Source organism: Periophthalmus magnuspinnatus, chromosome 9, assembly GCF_009829125.3.
Source record: "Periophthalmus magnuspinnatus isolate fPerMag1 chromosome 9, fPerMag1.2.pri, whole genome shotgun sequence".
Lineage (NCBI taxonomy): Eukaryota > Metazoa > Chordata > Actinopteri > Gobiiformes > Gobiidae > Periophthalmus > Periophthalmus magnuspinnatus.
In genome coordinates this window covers 2,222,718-2,244,720 of record NC_047134.1, presented here as the reverse complement: position 1 = coordinate 2,244,720, position 22,003 = coordinate 2,222,718, and the positions used below count along the sequence as shown (strand labels likewise).

At 41.9% G+C, this 22,003-nt stretch overlaps 1 protein-coding gene across 1 annotated transcript in view; it reads left to right on the top strand.

Annotated features, from left to right (window-relative positions):
* The window catches only part of LOC129456533 (antigen WC1.1-like), an 87,751-nt gene extending 75,680 nt beyond the window's left edge, over positions 1-12,071 (top strand). The window contains exon 8 of the mRNA XM_055224305.1: positions 11,989-12,071. Coding sequence (XP_055080280.1) covers positions 11,989-12,042 — 54 coding nt within the window. The 3' untranslated portion in view covers positions 12,043-12,071. The remainder of the gene's footprint in view (positions 1-11,988) is intronic.
* The last annotated feature ends 9,932 nt before the right edge of the window (positions 12,072-22,003 follow it).

The following is a 22,003-nucleotide window of genomic DNA, read 5'->3' as shown; positions in this document are numbered from 1 at the left end:
TCTTTCCTGTACATCATCACTGAACCATTCTATCAACAAAAAAGTATACATATAACCACCACTACCATTAATTAGGATTTTCTTTTGGTATATCTGGACAGAATATGACATTTATACAGTTTTTTAAATTGCCTAATAGTTGAACATTGCCTTAAATCTTCACTCAGCCCATTCCATAATCTGACCCCACAGACTGAGACACAAAAGCTCTTCCTTGTAGTGTGCACTTTAGCGTGTCTGAATTTTGCCATTCCTCTAAGGTTATAATTCCCTTCTCGCTCACTAAATAAGTTTTGAATGTTTGGAGGCAATTGATAATTTCTTGCTTTGAACATAATAAGCATGGTTTGGTATTCCACCAAATCCTCAAATTTTAGTAATCTAGACTGTGAAAATAAATCATTTGTGTGCTCCCTAAATCCCACTTTGTGCACAATTCTAACTGCTCGTTTTTTAAGAATAACTAAGGGTTGTATATTTGTTTTGTAATTGTTCCCCCACACCTCTACACAATAAGTCAAATACGGTAATATCAAAGAAAAGTATAATTGTTGGATAGGTTTTAACTCTAATACTTCCCGCGCTCGTGATAATACTGCTATACTTCTAGCTACTTTTGTTTTAATATATTTAATGTGTTCCTTCCAGTTTAATTTATCATCTATTATTACCCCCAAAAATTTACTCTGCTTTACTCTCTCTAAAATAGTTCCTTCCACTGACACCTTTATTTCATTATCTATCTTCCTATTTCCAAAAAACATTATAGTTGTTTTGTGTAAATTTAATGTTAACTTGTTTCTTTTAAACCACACTTGTAACTTTTCCATTTCTGAACTTATTGTTTCCATTAGTTTGTGCAAATTACCATCCGAACAAAAAAATATTAGTATCATCAGCAAATAGAACCAACTTCAACATCTTAGAAACAGAACAAATGTCATTGATATACAGAATGAAAAATTTCGGACCCAATACTGACCCCTGTGGGACACCACAGGTAACATCAAGATATGGTGAGCAACTCTCATTCAGCTTCACAAACTGTTGCCTGTTTGATAAATAGTTTTCTACCCATTTTGAGGCAACTCCCCTGATTCCGTATAACTCTAGTTTTTGAATTAGAATTTGATGGTTGAGGGTGTCAAAGGCTTTTTTTAGATCAATGAATAATCCAATTGCAAATTTTTTCTTATCTAATGAATTAGTTATTTCCTCAATTGTATCGATTAATGCTAATGAAGTTGATCTGTTGGCTCTAAACCCATATTGACAATCAGAAAGCAATTTGTGCTTTTCTATGAATGATTCCAGACGATTATTAAAAAGTTTTTCTAAAATTTTTGCAAATTGAGGTAGTATTGAAACAGGTCTGTAATTTGTGAAGTGATGCTTGTTGCCGGTTTTATAAATAGGAATTACCTTTGCCATTTTCATTTGTTTAGGGAAGGTGCCAGTTTGAAAGGACAAATTGCATATGTAGGTTAGTGGCTTTGCAATTTCATTAATTACAGTTTTTATTAGAGTCATATTCAAGCCTTGATAATCAGTTGATGTCTTATTTTTACAACTTTTAACTACAGCACTAAGCTCAATTTCATCTACTGGTTTTAAAAACATAGACTGTGAATTTCTTTTTATAAGATTATGCTCATTACTATCCGTAGGATCAATATCAGGAATTTTTTCTGCGAGCTCTTTTCCTATGTTAACAAAAAAAGTATTGAATTTGTGGGCAGCCACCTTCATATCATATTCCTTTTTGTCCTTTTCAATGAAAAACTGAGGATAACCATTTTGTCTGGATTCCTTTTTTATAATGCTGTTTAAAATTGTCCATGTCCCTCTTATGTTGGTTTTATTTTTTTCTAGTTGAACTCTGTAGTACTCTTTCCTAGCGCTTCTTAGAATATTAGTTTGTTTGTTTTTATACACTTTGTATTTCTTTTCAGCTTCTTCAGATCTTTTCACCAAAAATTCATTATATAACTTATTCTTCTTTTTGCAGGCTTTAACAAGTCCCTCTGTCATCCAAGGACACTCTTTAGCTTTCAGTTTGCTCTTACATCGACGTATAGGGCAGTTTTTATCATACAATGAAATAAAAACCTTTAAGAATTCCTTATATGCACTATCAACATCTGATTCCTGATATAAATCCTCCCAGTTATGTTTCGCTAGATCATTTTTAAAAGCATTAATTGCTTCCACTGATTCAATTCGCTTGTATTGTATTGGTTTGTCCATTTTTTTCATTTTATAGTTTTTGTTGTAAACTGCAAAAACTGGCAAATGGTCTGAAATGTCACACGCTAGTATTCCACTTTGTGTACAGTTGTTGACATCATTTGTAAAAATGTTATCGATTAGTGTAGCGCTAAAAGAAGTTATTCTGGTTGGTTTTGTGATTTGAGGATATAGACCCATGCTATACATGGTGTTAATAAAATCCTCTGTTCCTTTATGATTTTTTGAGTTAAGTAGGTCAATATTAAAATCCCCACAAATAAACATTGTTTTATGCATTAATTGTGAAAAGGTTTCCTCCATCCAATTTATAAATAGCTCCACATTTGCCCCTGGTGATCTATATACGCTACTAACCATAACATTTTTCTGTTTTTCTTTACAAATTTCTATTGTTATACATTCCAAAACATCATCAATCACAGTTGTCAAGTTATCCACAATTTTGAATTCCAAGGAATTCTCCACAAAAAGTGCTACACCTCCTCCTCCTTTATTCTGTCTATTGACACCAATAAATTCATATCCTTCCAGCTCAAAAGTGATTTTATTTTCACTCTTAATCCACGTTTCTGATAAGGCAATTATGTCAAATGGATGTGCAAATTTATTTAAATAAGCTTTAATATTATAGAAATTCACATTCAGACTTCTACTATTGAAGTGGATAATAGACAATGTATCATTGCTTTTAACCTTCTGTGTGAAATGCTCCTCTGACTAAAAGAGTTGAGTGGTCAACTGTGTCAAAAGCTGCAGTCAGGTCTAAAAGCAGTAAAATGGCAGAATTACCAGAGTCTGTCATTAAAAACAGGTCATTTAAAACCTTTAAAAGTGCAGACTCTGTGCTGTGAAACGCTTTATAGCCTGACCGGAAAGTGTCCAAAGTTCCGTTTGCATCTAGGAAAGGCTGCAGCTGTGCAATGATTTTCAACATTAAAGGGAGTTTAGAAATTGGTCGATAATTAGATAAAATTGTAAGGTCAAGACCAGGTTTTTTGATCAAAGGCTCAACAACAGCTTTTTTTTATAAAAAGAAGGGACAACACCATAATACAGACTGCTGTTGACAATCTCTTTAACAAAATTTCCAATAGTTCCCCAAACCTCTTTAAAGAACCGAGGTGGGACTGGGTCTGTGGGACAGGAGGATGGTTTAAGTTTATTCACTATCCCTGTAAGCACAGACAAAGACACAGGCTCAAACTGACTAAAAACATTTGAGCACTGAGTTGTTATGGTGAGGTTAGAAGAAAGAGACAGAGTAGATAAATTAGCTCTAATATCCTCAACCTTACTATTAAAAAAAGACAGGAATTTTTCACAAGTGTCCCGCGTCATCTCCAGTGTAGTGGATGGATTAGGGTTAAGAACAGAACCAATTGTTTTAAAAAGAACACGGGGTTGACTGCAATTACTTAAAACGAGTTCTGATAAAAACTTAATCTTTTCAGCTTTAACAACACGCTGATAGTTTTTCCAGCTGCATTTGAGTATTTGATAATTCACCTCCAATTTATTATCTTTCCACTTGCGCTCAGCTTTACGGCACTCACGTAGTGCTGCGTGCGTGGTTTCATTAAGCCAGGACTCTTGTTTTGATTTTGGACGCAAGCTTTTCAAGGGGGCTACATCGTCCAAGACGCAAGTACAAGTGGACAGAAATACATTCATTAGTTGATCCGCATCAAGTAGAACTTAACAGCCACATCACATCACAGTCTTTTCACATTTCACTGAACAACTCAAACAAACTCTCCTCGCTTTTCAACACAGAGCATAGACCCAGTTTATGAGTCGTTTCTGTGAGGCTACTGAGCGCGCTCAGTCCGTACCGTCGTACTCGGGGAAGTAGTCCACCAGGTGTGAGGACATGATCTTCTCCTCCAGCAGGTCCTTCTTGTTCAGGGACAGGATCACGGAGGAGTTCTGGAACCAGTGGGACGTGATAAAGGTCCTGAATAGAGCTTTACTCTCCTCCATGAAGTTCTGAAACACACAAAAACACACACACAGATTCCCCCCCGACACACACATACACACACACACACACATACACACTGAGAGACACTATATAAACTGTAAACATGCACATTTCAGGACTCTCTTCTTTTCCGTAGAGTCCGTTGCTTCATTGTTCACTTTACCAGTGTGAAATTCATTAAACCTTCTGAGTTTATGTTTCAGACTCTTGCTCGTCTTTGACACTTTCACCTGAAACAAACGTTCTTCCAAGTCCATGACAGAGGGAACAGTTCTGTTTTGGTCTCAGTGTTTATACTGAGCTCCATCTCTTTGCACCAGTGGGACTTTTGTAGTTATTCTGCAGTTAGATCAGATTTGAATTAAGAACTTCTACGACTCGTTATAGATACAAACTAATTACTAAAGTGTTGCATCTTTGTCACAGTTTGTGTTTTTGAACATTATTGCACATTTACAGGAGGTTTTGGGGGATGATCCTCAGACAATCCTACAACACATGACCAGTCACACCCTCATCCAGGTTTGTACTGTGTGTTTTTCAATTCAGGATCAATCCACTTTAGTGTGTTTGTATGAGAGATATAGACTATGACACTGATGTTGGCAAGACATTTAGTATTAGTATCAGCAGCAACAGCAACGCCTCTGACCACAAGAGCAAAACTGAATGGCCAAAAAAAGACTAAACAGGATGTAAAGAATACCACACATTCAAAGAGCAGGAAATGTAGGCACGAAGACAAATGAGGACACCACAAGTTTTACTGCCATTTTCAGTCCTGGTTCAGTCCTGGTTTGGTCCTGGTTCAGTCCTGGTTCGGTCCTGGTTCAGTCCTAGTTCAGTCCTGGTTCCGTCGTGGTTCAGTCCTGGTTTAGTCCTGGTTCAGTCCTGATGATGGCCCTCGGGGCACTGGTCCTGGTCTGGTCTTTGTTCTTTTTAAGTAAGTAACACTGTTTTCTGTGAGATGCTGCTTCAGGTGCTGTTGTGTTATTTGTGAATATGAGTCTTTGATGGATGAGCGTGTGAACAACTCAAAATAAGTCACATCTTCTTTTAGATTTAAATGTTGAAATGGTCTTTACCCTTTGACCTCTGCTGTGGCTTTCCCTGACGCTGAGGAGCAGAGACTTCATCATGAAGCTCAGTGAAAGAAGATCAAGGGTTTGCAGTTGTTCAGATGGAATGTACATGCTGATTTTCTTTGTTCAAAACTGTCCCAGAGGCTCCACTTTTTAAGGAGACTGAGGCTGTTTGAGCCCAAAATCCTGATCTGTTTTTCTAAAGCAGTTTTGGAGAGTCTTATACACACAGTGTGGCACAGCCTCAGGTCTTTGTCTAATGTAAAACCAAACTTAAAAACTGGCAAATAAGGCCATGAAGGTGACTGACAGGAAAGAGTTTCCTTCTGTTCAGGACATTTGTCTAAACTCTGAGCTCAGATGAACTGTCAGAACCCCTCTCACCTGTTGTGTGGTGAATATGAAACTGTTCCTTCAGGTGTTTGGAGCACATCACTTTAAGAGTAACACAAATAAACTCTCATTTGTCACTTCTGTTTCCCTCTTGAACAAATGTGCTCAACAGAGGCTTAAGTCCCTTTAATCTCCAGTGAGCTTCAGGATCTGTGAGTTGAATGTGTCGACTGTGTGGTTTTATTCATGATATTTGTTAAATGGGGCTGGTGCAGTGACACTTTATGGCTGTGCAGACACAAAATGGACACGTATTTGTCTTCTTCTTTTTGATGAGCTCTGACTGTCCCCGACTGTGATGTGTGAGTGAAACTGTGTTTAAGCTGCAGCACAAGACAAATGTCCCCTTGAACATAAGAACGATTATCTTCATCTAAAAGAAGGACTAAAGGAGGACTAAAACAGGACTAAAACAGGACTAAAGCAGGACTAGAACAGGACTAAAACAGGTCTAAAACAGGACTAAAACAGGACTAAAGCAGGACTAGAACAGGACTAAAACAGGACTAAAGGAGGACTAAAACAAGACTAAAACAGGACAAAAACAGGACTAAAGCAGGATTAAACAGGACTAAAACAGGACTAAAGCAGGACTAAAACAGGACTAAAGCAGGACTAAAACAGGACTAAAACAGGACCAAAACAGGACTAAAGCAGGACTAAAACAGGACTAAAACAGGACTAAAACACGACTAAAGCAGGACTAAAACAGGACTAAAACACGACTAAAGCAGGACTAAAGCAGGACTAAAACAGGACTAAAACAGGACTAAAGCAGGACTAAAACAGGACTAAAACAGGACTAAAACAGAACTAAAGCAGGACTAAAGCTGGACTAATGCAGGACTAAAGCTGGACTAAAACAGGACTAAACTAGGACTAAAGCAGGACTAAAACAGGACTAAAACAGGACTAAAACAGGACTAAAGCAGGACTAAAGCAGGACTAAAACAGGACTAAAGCAGGACTAAAACAGGACTAAAGCAGGACTAAACCTTAGTCAGACCTTGAGCCTATTTGATGTGTGTTCCTTGTGCTGAACCCTGGGCACATTCACACAGACCAGGCTGAAGGAGCAGATGGAGCTGTCGTAGTGAACACACTGCTCCAATACACTTTATGGTTTAGCTGCAGTCTGTTTGATGGTGTTAATATTTATTTGTCTGTTTGCTTTTGGTCCCACACTGAAGCTACTTCAGTCACTCATGTGTGTCTGAGACTCTGTCTCTGCACTTGTCAAAATAAATGTACATTTGATTAATATTAATGTGTTTCTAAAGTCAAACAGCCTGATAGGACATAGTGAGCTTCCTGTTTCCATTACAATCATGAAACCAGCCTGTTACTTTAATGAGCCCAACCACCGCCATTTTGTGTGAAGCTCTGTGTCATGTGACCAACAACTGCCATTTTGTGACATGACTTTTGTGTGTGCAGGGCTCATGGCAGAAGACAACAGCTCAGGTAAAGACACTCACACACCAGGATAACCACTCTGCCACAGTAACACAGAGAGAGCATGCACAATCCACTCAGATCAGGAGTTTAACCCACAACCTCCTGGTGAGAGGGAGGACACAGAATAACCACTCTGCCACAGTGTCTGTGTAATCCCTCAGTCGTCCAGGTGGGATCCAAAAACTCTATTGTGTCACAGGACAAACATTTTAGAGTGACATTTGGCGTCTCATCCCAGCGTCTTCTTCATTTTGGTCAGATTACTTCTTCAGTTATGTTTTATTCTGACTTTAAAAAATGAGGAAATAGACAGGACTGTCCTCCTTCCATCTCCTGACAGTCTTTTCACTACAAACTGAATCAAAACAGATTATTCCTAAGATCTCAGAGCCACTTTGGACCAAATTAGACCCGCTGGAAGGCCAAGTTCGGCCTGGTGACCACACTTTGGACACCCCTGCTCTAAAACTTTTGTCCAGTTGATAAAATTGAATTTTTGTTTGACTCTGGGCGGGGCTTCACTGCTCAGGTAAAGGGGTGGGGCTTCACTGCTCAGGTAAAGGGGCGGGGCTCACTCTGTCTCTTGTCTGTTCAGGTCTCAGGCTGGTGGGAGGGGCCAGTCGCTGTGCTGGGACTGTGGAGGTGAGACACAGAGGAGAGTGGAGACGGGTGGTGTCCTCTAGAATCAGTGGACTTTGGTTCCTGGAGGAGACAGCTTCTGTGTGCAGAGACCTGGACTGTGGCTCTGCTGTTTATGGAGAAAAGAGAGAGGATTTTCCAGAGAGTCTAGTGTGGAGGGTCTTATGTAACTGTGTGAAGACGTCTGCAGTGAGAGAATGTGTCTTAGATTCATTCTCCTCTCCCTCTCCCTTGGGTCTGGAGGTGAAGTGTTCAGGTAAAAGTCTGATCTCACATTTTTATGTTTCTCAGATGTTTTTTTTCTAGTATCTCGCATCACAAACACACACATACCCCCCCACACACACACACCAATCCGGAGCTCCAGGCTCAAATGCTGGGCTTTCAAAGTGTCCAAACAGAGTACCAGGGTCACATGCTGGACTTAGTCATTTTCGCAAAACATGACACCCTCAGGTGTCCCGGGCTGAATCACGCTGCTCACATGAAAATGCTCACGCTGCTCCACAGTGAGTATGCAATTTGCCCCCGCCACACACCCCCACACACCTAGACATACACACAAACATACACATTTATATACACACATACACACATGCACACACACATTTACATATATACACACATAAACGCAAACACACACATAGACACACAAACGCATAGACACACATATACAAACACACACATTTATACACTCACATACACACACACCTACAGATGCACACAAATTCACTTACACAAACACACATGCACACTTACTAAGACAACACACACACACTTATATATACACACTCACACATACACACATACATATGTACACTCATACACATACACACACATATACAGACACATATATTCAAACTCACACATACACACACATATACACATACACATATCAAAACACACTCATACACCTGCACAAACACATATAAACACACATACAAAATTATACACAAATATACACACATGAAACAACATACACACACACACAGAAACACCCCCCCCACACACACACACACACATACACACACAAACACAAACACACGTATACAAAAATACACACACACAAATGCATGTATATACACACAAAAATACACATATACACATGTACACACACAAGAATAACAAACACAGACATATACATACACATACACACAAATACACTCACGCAAACACATGCATACACACATACAAACGTACACACATACAAACACTCTCACACAAACATACACACACAATCACCTAAACCAGGACTAAATCAGGACTGAACCAGGACTAAACTAGGACTGAACCAGGACTAAACCAGGACTAAACCAGGACTGAACCAGGACTAGACCAGGTCTAAACCAGGACTAAACCAGGACTAAACAGGATGACTCTACCAGGTGTCAGAGCAGTGATGTCACACTGTGTGTCCTATTGGCTCAGAGTGATGATGTCACACTGTGCGTCCTATTGGCTCAGAGTGATGATGTCACACATGTGTGTGTCCTATTGGCTCAGAGTGATGATGTCACACATGTGTGTCCACAGACTCGGTGCGTCTGGTCTCGGGGCCCAGTCTGTGCTCAGGATCAGTGCAGATCTGGGACCAGTCCTGGACCTGGGTCTGTGAAGGGGCCTTGAACCAGCAGGGGGCAGAGGTGCTGTGCAGGGAGCTGGGCTGTGGGGCTCCTTCTCTCCTCCAGGGGGCGCTCTCTCCTCTGGGGCAGAGGTTCCAGTGTGAGGGCCATGAGTCTGCTCTGATGGACTGTCCCCGCTCCGGCTCAGAGACCTGCTCCTCTGGAGCCGCTGTCAACCTCACCTGCTCAGGTAAAGGGGCGGGGCCTCACTGATCAGGTAAAGGGCAGGGCTTCACTGCTCAGGTAAAGGGGCGGGGGTTCACTGCTCAGGTAAAGGGCAGGGCTTCACTGCTCAGGTAAAGGGGCGGGGGTTCACTGCTCAGGTAAAGGGGCGGGGCCTAACTGCTCATGGAAAGGGGCGGGGCTTCACTACTCAGGTAAAGGGGCGGGGCCTCACTGCTCAGGTAAAGGGGCGGAGCCTCACTGCTCAGGTAAAGGGGCGGGGCCTCACTGCTCAGGTAAAGGGGTGGGGCTTCACTGCTCAGGTAAAGGGGCGGGCTTCACTGCTCAGGTAAAGGGGCGGGGCTTCACTGCTCAGGTAAAGGGGCGGGGCTTCACTGCTCAGGTAAAAGGGCGGGGCTCACTCTGTCTGTCGTCTGTTCAGAGCTCAGGCTGGTGGGAGGGGCCAGTCGCTGTGCTGGGACTGTGGAGGTGAGACACAGAGGAGAGTGGAGACGGATGGTGCCCTCTAGATTCTCTGGACTCTGGTTCCTGGAGCACACAGCTGCTGTGTGCAGAGACCTGGACTGTGGCTCTGCTGTTCATGGAGAAGAGAGACGTGATTTTCCACAGAGTCCATTGTGGTGGGTCTCACCTGACTGTGTGAAGAAGAAGACGTCTGCAGTGAGAGAATGTGTCTTTGGTTCAGAGTCCTTATCCTCTCCCTCTCCCTCGGGTCTGGAGGTGAAGTGTTCAGGTAAAAGTCTGATTTCACATTTTTATGTTTCTCAAATGTTTTTTTTTTCTAGTGTCTCATTACACACAAAAATACACACACACATATATACACACATACACACATAAACACACACACACACACACAAACACACCCCTACTCACATACATACATGTACACACACAAACACACACACTGACATACACGAAAATACACACATAAACTCTACTCTATAAAACTCTATGTAACTCTATGGGAGACTTAATATTTTTAAATAAATGTCCAAACTTCTGCTCCACAAATGTTGATCCTTCTCATTATTAGTTTGAGTTTGGCTCCTCAAACTGTCACATTAATCTTATGGTTTAAAGTCGTTTCATCTGAGCACGATCACGTCTTTGAGCTTGAATAATGGCTCCACTTTATGAAGATATTGGGAAAAAATCATTTGACTTTTGTTTATTTAAACTGACAGAGAAGACGAGGAACTTAGGGCCAGTTTTATAAAAATACTGAAATTTCACTGGACGTTTTCTCTCACTGCAGGTCCTCCCTCCTTTCCTCCTCCCTCCTCTCCTCCTCCCTCCTCTCCTCCTCCCTCCTCTCCTCCTCCCTCCTCTCCCTCTGTGTGGATGCTGTGGCTAGTGCGCCCTCTGCTGGTGTCCAGTCCGTACGCCGTGTGCACTGTGCTGCTGGTGCTGATCTACAGGGAGCAGAGTCGCACAGGTAACCCCACAGTCTGAGATGTTCTGACCTAAACTAAAGAATGAACCCACACCAGGTCCTCCAGGTCCTCCAAGCGCTGGGACAACAGCCTTTTTGGTGCAGTTTTTGGATCTCCACTGAGGGGAGGAGCCTGTGTTCTGCTCACACCATCTACATTTATCAGGGAATAGAAACACATTTGTCACCATGGGGATTCTTGCACGTTTTTTGGCAACTTTTCTCTGACACTTTTGAGGCACAAACAGTGAACAGCTCCCCCAGAGTGTGACGTATCCTCTACTATCAGCCAATAGCACATCTGGAAATATTCTCGTGCTGACTCAAGCCCCGCCCACCTGCTCTTCAGGTTTTGGTTCTGGTTGAGTGAAATATATTGTACTTATATATGTAATTCTCCTCCCTGGATGTTAAACTTTGTTAGACAGACACACTGGGCCCAGCGCCTCATCTTAAAGACACATGACACTACAACATATTTACATCTTTATTTTACATTTCACTCATCGTTACTGTTATGATGCTCTAACCTCCATTTTACACTAGAGCAGCCGTCAGAAACCAGCATCTATCACAGGCTAACACACAGGCTAACACACAGGCTAACGCACAGGCTAACACACAGGCTAATACATTTTGAATTTGTAAGTACAGAGCAGGGGGCGGGGATAGGGGGTAGGTGAAAACAGACTCTTCTGAGCACTCAAGCCTCAGTTGCAGGACAAACTCAAACATGAATCGCTCTAAATAAAAGCTCAAATGTTTTCCCCCTGCTGGATAAAAGAGGTATTACACAGACACAGGTTTCAGGTCACTGGGGGGCAGTGTGGAGCAGAGAGGGGCTGTGGGAGGGCATCTGAACACAACCCCAGTTTGGGCTAATTGTTTGTCTTGACTCCGCCCACAGGAAGTCCACATGTCGTTTCCATGGAGACGGGCCAGCAGGAGGAGGAGTATGATGACATCGCCGCTGAGGTCACCACCGAGCACAGCTTCTGAGCCAATCACAGCTCTGCTTTCATCTTTAAATGAGTCTGACATTTCAGTTAAAACAAAAAATATATATGTGAATAAAATATAGTGTTAAGATTCACTTTATTTGTAATGATTTAAATGTCCTGCATCTGCTTGTTTCCACATATTTTAATAAAATGTGACTTATGAGCTGCTCTTGAGTTCTGTCTATATCTAGTTATAATCAGGAAGCGCATTGTTCACATGCTAACTCGCTTGCTCTCAAGTAGGGATGGAATGATATTAAAATTTAGACTTTTAAACAATTATTGTGGCCAAAATAATCGCAATTAACAATATTATCATGATACTTATTATCTTGTTAACCTTCCAACGGTCCAGGCCTTTTTTTTTTTTTTACCTGAAATCATCACAGTGCTGACAGGAAAAACATTTCAAAATCAAAAAATGTGGAGTTGGACTTCACTTATCTTTCAAAGCTCTGGTTCTGTCAAATATAAACATATTCACACAAAGTTGGTCTCATTCTTTCCGTACAGGCCCAGAGAATATAATTCAGTCAAGAAATTATGTCCACAAGATAAGTTAGATCCTCCATGTCCAATCTGCTGCAGGAAAGTATTCCAAATGTGAAATCTGCTCCATCACGTTTTTGCCTTTCTTTTGTTGATTTCATGCATAATAAACTTCTGACAGCACCAACTTTGTTACTCAGGGCTAAACAAACGTGTTAGCTTCTGATTAACACCAGAGTTGTCCAATAAGGTGGGGGTTGCGGGTTACTGGAGCCCCAGACAGTGAATCAGTACTACAGATGACTGGAAGTTTACTTCTCTCCCCCTTGTAGAATCAACATTTACATTACACAAGTTTAGTGATGTTTTCCCCTTACAGCCAATGAGCAGTGGAACATGACGATGTATGATATGCCATGGTTTTCCGTAAATACGTGTGCGGAAAAGAAGCTGGATGGATGCAGAGATCTGCGTATTGAGTACATAATTTTACGCACTGTTGTTTTGCAGCAGTTTTGCGTTCTAAACATGACAAAACATGTTTGTACAAATTAAACTAAAGGCATGTCGGACCTGGAGCAGTTTGTGGCAAAGAGTGAAGATTCCACCGTGGACTCAGGAGTAGAGGACCTTATGTTTTGGACTGGATGCTGTTCCTGATCGGTCAGTGTGGTTTATTCTGCTGTTGATATAATTGTAGGTCAAATATATCGTGTGTAATCTTTAGCATGGCTTCTGTGCATGTTTGTGTTTTTCCTTAGACACATGGGGGACGTTGACATGTCAGATGTGCTCATTGGTTGTTGCGGTTGTTGAAGCATCATCATCTTGTGTACATCAACCCGGGCAGTGACAAGACACACAGGGCAGAAGTGCAGGAAGTGACATGTCAAAACTCCAGTGAAATGTTTAAACCACAATATCCCCCTGTGCTTCCAGCAACAAAGAGACTGTTATAATGACACAGAGAAGACCAGACAAAATCATGTACATTGTGTTTTCTTTCTGTGTGTACCAGAGTGTTTAAATGCTCAGCAGACAAACTCACAGTGATTCTGAAACCTGTGGGTAAAACTATAAGGTGTTACCTTTACAAAGACCTCAAACTTCTGTATTTAATACTGAGGATTTAATAATGGTGATCTTTTTAATTTGGAGAGGTCAGAACAAAGGGACTCTCACTAAAATGATGCGAAATTGTAAAGGGTTAAAAACGTGAACATAACTTTTTGTGCGAATATATTTGATAAGTTGTGAGAAGCTTCAACATTTGTGCATCAGATGTTTGGAGATTTCTTTCAAAAACACAAGTGAGTGAGGTGTCAGACCTGACTAAAGCAATGGGGCTAATGTGATCTGTGTTTAACAAACACTCAGAGGGGAAAAGCACTCTCACCGAGCAGACACTGAACACCACTTTTTTTTCCATTTAAACAAAAATACAATGACACAAAACCTATCCAAATGTTTTATGGAGCTGTTACTTAAGTCACAGCACATGAACTTTGTGTCAATACAAATTTAAACAGTATGAGACTTTCTGGGCCAAATAGACCTGTAAATATGTCTTATTACATCAGTCTTAAGATTTTCCAAAACATCTTGCCTACTTTTTGCTAGATTTTTTACATTTTTGGTGTAGTTTATACTTTTACTTCCTGGTTCCATAACTGTTACCTAGCAACCACAATGTAAACAAGGATTAAACAGGCTCTGTGCACAGCAGGACGCTAGCTAGCTCACTGTATCTCAAACCTACAATAAAAACAAGACTACCCAGTTATTTTATATGTAGAATACTTTGTGTTGTTGTTTTAATATTTATTATGCCTCTGACTTGGGGAAAAACCCTCATAAAGATAAAACTGGACAGGAAGTACTGACGCTAACAGTGAGGTAGAGGGCGTGGTTTTGCACAGAGCCTATTGTCTAAATGACACAACAGTTATGATTATACTAAAACAAATAAATTACATAAACTCTATGCAGTGAAGGTTTAAGGTGTAAGAAAAATGTCTTTCTTGTACCTAAACTGTCTTTGTTTTTTGGATGGACTTTTCTGTGTTGATGACGTAACAACTCAGTGCTACTTCCTGTATTTTTGTACTTTTTTCTCAACTTTTCTTCCAAAACTGCCACATAACTGATGTAAAACGCTGATAAATATTTAGCACAGGTTTTATATACAAACCAAGTCAGATTCAGAAACACATGAATCCCTTTAAACTATAGGGATTCTTGTGATGTTAATCCGACTCTGCTGGACAGTCCCTGAATGAAAACGTTCTCTGTTTTGTCTCATTCAGAATGAAGCGGATTGTAGTGGACTTTTTGAAGAGCTGGACAGATGGGGACAGCAGTGTGACCTTCAGATCAGAGGATAAACAATCACAAAATAACTCCATGATGAACGCAGTGTCATTATTCGTAGGTTATATAATTGACAATGATGTAGTATAAGGCCTTATTTTTAGATATATTTATATTTACAAAGGCAAACTATGTAACTTTACAGGTGGAGGGTCTGCCACCCAGTTGTCTCCATGGAGATGTTAATTCATTTCCAGGAAAGTAGGCTTGAGTATTCTGCAAAAATAATTTTTTGTATCTTTCTACCAAGTTATAACGGTGTTTCCTCATCAAAAACACGTCTGAAGAGGTTTTAAGTGTCATCCATGCATGTTTGAGTAATCTAGAGATCTCTCCAGGGCCCTATTTAAACCCTCCTTACATTTAGCTGTAAGATCCTGTCCAAAGCTCTGCCCACGAGCCTACATCACCCATGTACGAGGCTCCGCCCACAAGCCTACATCACCCATGATCCACACGACAATCCTCCATAAATACACAAAAACATGACACAAACTGTGCACTATGACATGACAAACCTGATGTGATGTGCAGTAGTTTCATTCATGGGATGCAGCTGATTGTGTTGTGATCGTGCTCTGAAGGGGGAGCGACTTAGCAAACATGTTAATCCTTTGTTTTGGGTGAGGACTGATCTAAATATGTCCTGTGTTAGAGTTAATAGTTCTTCAGTAACAGCAGCTCCTTCACACAATGATGTCACCAACAGGATGAATGGAGGAGGATCCTGTTCGTGACGCCATTCTGACATTTAACTCAGTTCTAACACGACTTCAGACTGAACACAACAGAACAGCAGGTTTCAGAACATTCTAAAGGACAAGGGCTTCACAGAGATGGACATGAGCACAGGGGCAAACAACTATTCAAAACTATATACTGTGTCTTTTCAGTGGTTAAAAGTCCTCAAAATGGCGCCTGTATTAATAAAGTGAAACAGTAATGTCCCATTGAGAGGGGCACATGTAAAATGGACATGGACACATATATTGGACTCATGGATTTGTCTCTAACTGATCAGGTACAACATTTGTGTATTTGTCTTTTGAATAATCCTTTTAAGACAGAACATGTGAAAGAAACAGCAGCTCTAGTACTGATGGTTTTCACACTTTAGAATGTGAAGATCTTATACTCTTAGATTTAAGCTCAAATGTTCAGATATTATTTAATGAAGATATGATTTGTTATTTCAGAACAGTAGGACAGTGTGAAAACACATGATAATGACTCTGTGACAGCCACACCCTCTGCAGCTACAGGCCTTTACCTGTGAACACTGTGACCTTTGACCTCACAAAACACAACACACATTTTTACTACACTATTATTTCACACACACATTTTGTCTCCTCCTGAGTTAATCTTCAGTTTTTTAGACTTGTCGTAACGGGTGTGTGGAGCGGACCAAAGGATGCAGACTCGGGGAATATTTACAGGATTTATTGTAAGAATAGGATAAGTACAAACAGCGGGTGATCCGGAGGTGAGCAGGTGAGCAGGAACACAGGTTACACAGGGACCGGGGACATGAAGGGACCACAGGACAACAGGCAGACCAGACGGGCGTAGGGCAGAGCAGGCAGGAGACATCCAGGACCAGAGCACGACAAGAACACAGGGGCGACAGGAACGCAGGCAGGAAAGACGTGACACGACAATGATCTCGCCCTGAGTCTCTTCTCCCAGCTCCTTTTATGCACAGCAGGTGTGTTGATTGCACTGATGGGCTGCAGATGCGCACAGGAGGAGCCAGGAGCCCAGCCCAGATCTGGCAGGTGAGGGAGGGAAGGAGCAGGACAGGAGTAAAACCAGGAGCGGACAGTGCAGATCATGACAAGACTTTATTTTTGCATTAACATTTTCATTTGTTCACATTTTTAGGAACTTTTTTGACCCAAAGTGAACAGTGTCCTCTGCATTTGAACCAATATGAAACTTTTTTCCTTTGCATTTGACCCAATAGTGAACATTGTCCTCTGCTTTTGACCAAATATGAAACATTGTCCTCTGCATTTGACCCAATATGGAACAATGTCCTATGCATTTGACCCAATATGAAACTTTTTTCCTTTGCATTTGACCCAATAGGGAACAGTGTCCTCTGTATTTGACACAATATGAAACAGTGTCCTCTACATTTGACCCAATAGTGAACAGTGTCCTCTGCATTTGACCCAAAATAGAACAATGTCCTTTGCATCTGACCCAATATTAAACCGTGTCCTCTGCATTTGACCCAATATGAAACAGTGCCCTTTGCAGTTGACCCAATAGGGGACAGTGTCCTCTGCCTTTAAGCCAATATGTAACGCCTACTCTGTATTTCACCCCATAGATAACAGTGCCATCTGCATTTGACCCAATATGTAACAGTGTCCTCTGCATTTGACCCAATAGAGACCAATGCCCTGTGTGTTTGACGCAATATGAAACAATTTCCTTTGCATTTGACCCATTATTGAACAGTGTCCTCCTCCTTCATCTCCTCCTCTTCCACTCCATGTTACAGTTTTCTGGACACAAACTTAATTCACTTCATTTAAGCCAAATTGAGGTCGTCTTATTAAACTCTCCAGTTAAATCTGGACAAGGGTTCCCTTTTAAAATGGAGCATGATGTTTTTTTATATCTTGGGGTTCATGTCACGCACAAACCAGAAGACTTGTTCAAAACAAACTTCTGTCCTCTATTGTTGAGAATTAGTGAAGATTTTGAGCGCTGGTCTTTACTTGTCCTTAGTCGCACGTATTAAATGTGTCAAATGAATGTCTTGCTTCGCTTCCTGTTCTTATTCCAGAGCATTCCCCTTTTCCTGCCCGTTCTTCTCTCAGGCAGATTCACTTGTGGCTGAATTTCTTTTGGGATAAGACTCTTTAGGCCGTACCTACAGTTACCTAAACTAGGTAAGGGAGGCCTTACCACATTTCAGGTGTTATTATTGATCCTCCAAGGTAAGACTTTTAAATATTGTCTTCAGTCCAAAACACTTCCCTCTTTGGATTGATTAGTGACGGAGCAGAACTCTGTAAAACCAGTGTCCCTTGCAGCATTGTTAAATTCACCCATACAATCCCCCTTTAGATATTTGTTTGTTGATAAGGTCTTCACATCTTTTCAGCAAATATCTGTAAAATTCTTTCTCCCAAAGCAACATTTTTTCAAATACCTGTAAGTTCACAGTTTTGTTAATAGCAACTTCCCTTCATTTCAAACTTACCTGAAGATTCTGCTCTTGATTCGTGGCTTTTATCCACTTCTTCCTTGAAAGGGTCTATTTGGTTCTTCTATAATCAGAGATCGTTTATTCGCTCAGATTCTCTTGCCTTGATAAAAGTTCTTTGGGAGGGAGATCTTGACTCTGATGAGCTGTGGTCACAGATTTGAACACGTGTACATGAGTCTTCCATATGTGCTCGGCTCAGTCTCATACAGTGTAACGTGTTCACCGGGTTTGTTATACAAAATCACACTTATCCAAAATATACCCCAACTTTTCTCCAACATGTGACCGGTGCCACCAATCTACAGGAAACCTTAGTCAGACATTTTGGCTCTGTCCAAAACCCTGTGGTTATTGGACCGATTTTGTTTCAATAATCTCAGGTGTTATTGGCGAGAAAGTTCATCTAAATTCTCCGAGTGCCTCATTTGGGATTTTTGTAGGGCCAACTTCCCTTTTCAAGGGGGCAGGAAAGGGCAGGACCGACAGGGATCATGACAGTGCCTTCAAATGTCAGCGCGCCATCTGGATGCGCGCCATCTGGATGTGTCAACTCCCGCATAGACTATTGCAACGCTCTCTACGCAGGGATTAACCAAGCTGGACTTCACCGCTTACAGCTTGTGCAAAATGCTGCAGCTCGCCTCCTCACGAACAGTCGCAAACATGGTCACATCACCCCTGTCCTGTACTCTTTGCACTGGCTCCCTGTCCACTTCAGAATTCATTTTAAAATTGTAATGTTTGTTTTTAATGCACTAAATGGCCTTGAACCTTCTTATCTGTGTGACATTTTGACCCCTCACCAGCCCAGCAGAGCTCTACGATCTGCTGGGCAACATCTGCTGGAGGTCCCCCTGTCCGGTGACAAAAGTGGGGTGATCGATCTTTTCCAAAACTCTGGAACTCATTGCCCACAGAGTTGCGCTCCATCTCTGACCTGCCTCTGTTTAAAGCCAAACTTTAAACTTATTTATTTAGAATGGCTTTCAGCACTTAGTGGCCCTGTGACTCTTTATTTTAATGATGTAATATGCTTGGTTGATTTGTATGAAGTTATTGTTTTTAATCGTGTTTTTTAACGTTGTAAAGCACTTTGGGCAGCCTGGGTTGTTAGAAGGTGCTATAGAAATAAAGTTTAATTGATTGATTGCTTGATGTGCATCTAGAGCATCCAAGACACGTGGAGGAGGTGTCTGTGTTCAAATTTACAGGCGTCCAAATAGAGGCGTCCAGCACGTCCTTGACGATCCGGTGTGAACGCACCTTGACGCTTGAAGACGCACCGCAAAAATGCAGGACGCCCAAGACATCCCTTGGTGCGTTCCCACCGGGGCGTCGGGGGCGTCCAGTTTACATGCAAAGTCAATGGTGGACGCGCGTCTTGGTCACGCTGTGTTTTTGCGGCGCTTCTTGACCGTCCAGAGCGGCGCAAATCTGGTGTCGGTGCGACGCGTCCAGAGCGTCCAGGCGTCAAGACCCCACAAAAGTTCAAATATTAGAACTTTTGTGGCGTTTGATGCGCAGCGTCAACCAATCAGACACCAGTGATATCAACAGGTCATTATTCGGAACACCGGTTCCGGGTAATAGATGTCGGTGGGTACGGCCGGATGAACGATGGGGGGATTTTGGCCAACTCTGCCTTCAGCCAGGCACTGCGTGACGCCACCCTGGAGCTACCCCCTGGCCACCAGCTGCCTGGAGCTGATCGTAGGGGACCCCAGCCCCATGTCTTTGTAGTGGATGTGGCCTTTCCGCTGCAGAGACGTATGATGCGGCCCTACCCTGGATGAAAGCATGATTTTTACTTTTAAACCTTGTGTTGATTATTTTGTGTCTTAAGCATTGAGGTGAACTTGTTTCTCTGCAAGAATGTGACACAAGCTTATTTTAGGCTGTCTCCACTAGAACCAGTCGCATCGGTCATACGATACTAGTATTCCTCTTCAGGTTGACAAGAGTCTAGTAATCCATCTTTTAGTGACTGTAGGCATCTCTTAGTGACGCATTCTACCTCTCTGTAAACAGCTAACCATACATCCCTTTGTGACCTTGTACGGACAGTATGTAAAATTAGTTAAGTCCTTATAAGACCTGCCTTCTATAGATAGTACCTTGAAAAGGCTATAAGTACTGGAAAACTCCTCTGAAATGTAACGCATGTGCCTGCTGTCTGTAACTTCATTCATCTCATGAGATAAACTTCTTTCAACTCTCTACCTGGTCTGCAATCTCTTCCTTCACGATTACACTGGATGTGCACACGGTGGCCTCTCCCCTGAAGAGCGCATCTTCAATTACCACCTCTTCCGGGCACGGTTGGTAGTTGAAGATGCGTTCGGAATCTGGACCTCACAGTGGCGAGTGTTTCGCCGGGAAGTGGAAATCCACCCTGAAACAGCTGAGAAGTGAGTGAAGGCAACCTGTGTCCTCCACAACTTCATGAGGGCTACACCAGACACTCACCTGCACTGAGGGGAGCTGGACCACAAGGGGAGGAGCCACTGCCAGATGTGAGGCAGATGGGAGCCAACAACGCTTCCCAAGAGGCCGTGAGGGTGAGGGAAGTGTTCAAGGCTCACTTCTGTGAGGAGGGAGCAGTGCCATGGCAGCCAGCAGAGTAATGTCCACCACAGGACTGACCCACAACGGCTCTTTTAAGAGCCATCCACTTAACTATAAAGAGCTTTGTCTATGGTTATGATTGATTATATTTATTTCCTTTACAAATATTATACTACCAACATTTACAGATTGTATATTGTCGTTTGCAGGTACGAGCTGCCAGGAATGTGCTGGCGACTGTGGCTTCACGTTTATCATAATATGCACATTCAAGATTGACCCTAATTTCCAGGTTACACAGGGACATTAATAAATACATACAGATGTACTTCACTCTTGTCTGTTCTTTTTTGATGTTTTATTGATGGTGTTCAATTGGTAAATGAAGTAAACTTTTACATATATAAGTATGGATACATTTTGTTCAGTTACTGATATTCTCATGTTGTTATAGTCTCATTTCCAAGATGGCGCCGCGTACGGTCGCCCTGGTGATTTGGTGCTCCATCCTCACCTCCTCCATCACTGTGTGGTTCACTGGGGCCAGGGACAGACACTGCAGCACATTGTGCCTCTGCTGAGAAGGTGATTGGCTGCTCCTTCCATCTCTACAGGACCTGTCTCCAGGACTCGGGGGGGAGCAGGCTGTAGAGCAGCTGACACACCCTGGACATGGACTATTTGAGCCACTTCCCTCTGGCAGGAGGCTACGGTCCATTGGGACCAGATCCTCTCGTCATAAGAAGTTTCTTCCCCTCTGCAGTTTGTCTCATGACACTTTATAATATCTGCACAAAACTGGACACTTTATAACACCGGTCACTTTAATAAGTCATGTTTGCACTGTTGTTCTGATGCTGCTGTTGTATATATTTTCTACCTCTAAGTATTTTATTTTATTTTTAAGCATATCTTCTTTCACTTCGTGCATGGCCTTAGTTGTATTTGTATTTATTCAGTGTGTTTTATGTTGCACTTTATCACCAAACTAAGTTCCAACTTTGTGAACTGTGTTCACAGACGATGACAATAAAAGGATTCTGATTCTGATATTACTCCTTACAAACTAGTAAACAAAAGGTGTATGATGTATAAAAAACAAACAAATCAAATTTGAGAGACAAAAGAAAGTGCTCATCCTCAGACTGAGCAGGAGGAGGACGAGGAGAAGGAGGAGGTGGTGGAGGAGCAGGTGGAGGTAGAGGAGGTAGGTCCCGGATTGCCATCAGTAGCTCTGTCTCGAATGTTGTGGTGAACGACTCCAGGAACCTCCTCTTTGCCGTCCTCTTTCTTGGGCCTGTAAATCAAA